The sequence below is a fragment of the Anarrhichthys ocellatus genome, unplaced genomic scaffold (genome assembly GCF_004355925.1).
Source record: "Anarrhichthys ocellatus isolate YVR2014 unplaced genomic scaffold, GSC_Weel_1.0 scaffold9516, whole genome shotgun sequence".
NCBI classification, from domain to species: Eukaryota; Metazoa; Chordata; class Actinopteri; order Perciformes; family Anarhichadidae; genus Anarrhichthys; species Anarrhichthys ocellatus.
The window spans coordinates 1-1336 of record NW_022289490.1 but is presented as its reverse complement, the minus strand read 5'-3'; the positions used below and the strand labels follow the sequence as shown (position 1 = coordinate 1336).

Genomic DNA, 1336 nt, shown 5'->3' with positions numbered 1-1336 from the left:
GAGGTTTTGGTTGGGTTCAGATTAATGTAACAGGAAAACAGACACAATGCAGGAATTCAATAATTTCTGGTACCACTTACTCACCTGTCGATCAGGTGTGCATTAGAAAACAACTCATTTTACAGAATCAGTATCACGTTCTCTCAGTGTGCTTGTTTTTAACCTTTGGTGAAACAGTCTTAGCTCCATGGTTCAGAAGTGACCGCGCTATTGCTTCCGGTTGCTGGCCAGGGTAATCTTCAACCACCTCGAGGAACAAACAGAAAAGAGTCAATCCCTCTGCCTGATCTTAAAACAATCAGATTCTAAACTTCACATCTTTGCTGTGTCACATGACTCTAACTAAGCCTAACCACTTAACCCCCCCCCCCAGCTCTCATGAGCTACCTGTATCAGACAGTCCATCGGTGTGTGTCCTGCACAGTTGGCAGCATCTGCCCTAGCGCCGTGCTGCAGCAGGACGTCCACGATCCGGGGGCTGCAGTTGGCGCATGCGTTGTGCAGAGGGGTGTGCCGCTTCCTGCCCGCGGTTCTAGGGTCAGCTCCTGCACCGAGCAGCTTTTGAACCACTCCTAAGTAGCGGCCGGCCTCGGAGGGCCTCTCTGCGGCGGAGCATGCAGCGTTCAGAGGGGTCTCTCCCTCCTGATTAGTGGCCAACACGTCTGCTCCGTAGCGGAGGAAGAGCTCCACGTGCTCCTCCAGGCCTCGCCGGGCAGCCACGAGCAGAGGTGTGAGCCTCGTCTCCCTCATCCTCACGCTGACGTCAGCACCTCCGCCTATCAGCAACTCGGCACACCTGGAACAAAAGGTGCACATCTGCATCTGCAAAAACATTACTTAAAGAAAAAATAGGTTTTCAAGTAAGAGTTTTGTTACTACAATTATGAGAATTACTTTTGAAAATTAAGATTAACACTTAAATTCAGTTTTCCCAAAGCTCCCAATAGATTAGTTAGTTGTCAGCTGCTCCATCACTCACTGGAGTGACTGGACGGAGGTGCAGAGGTGAAGAGGAGCGCTGCCGTCTGCGGCCAGCACTTCGGGATCTGCTCCATGAGAAAGCAGCAGCTGGACGCAGACTGCGTGGCCGCCCACGCAGGCGTCGTGAAGGGCCGTGTTTCCTCCGGGGTCGTCGTTCACCTCGGCCCCGCGAAACAGCAGCTCCTCCACACAGCCCGCGTGTCCTCTGCCGGCGGCCAGGCGTAGTGCTGAAGTCTGCTTCACCTTGGAGCTCAGCGTCCACATGCCTGCTGACAGATAGGAAAAAGCTCGCAGGAGTGTGTCAAGTGGTGTGTGTGTGTGTGTGTGTGTGTGTGTGTGTGTGTGTGTGTGTGTG

General features: G+C 53.1%; 1 protein-coding gene across 1 annotated transcript; it reads right to left on the bottom strand.

Moving 5' to 3' along the window:
* Positions 1-163: 163 nt before the first annotated feature.
* On the bottom strand, positions 164-1245 carry LOC116380907 (ankyrin repeat and SOCS box protein 16-like; the record flags this gene model as incomplete). The annotated part of the gene is made up of 3 exons (XM_031842728.1): positions 980-1245; positions 388-796; positions 164-247 (listed from the first exon to the last, which is right to left on the bottom strand). Coding segments are annotated over exons 1-3 (759 nt in total), but the record flags the coding sequence as incomplete, so codon positions are not given.
* Between the last annotated feature and the right edge of the window lie 91 nt (positions 1246-1336).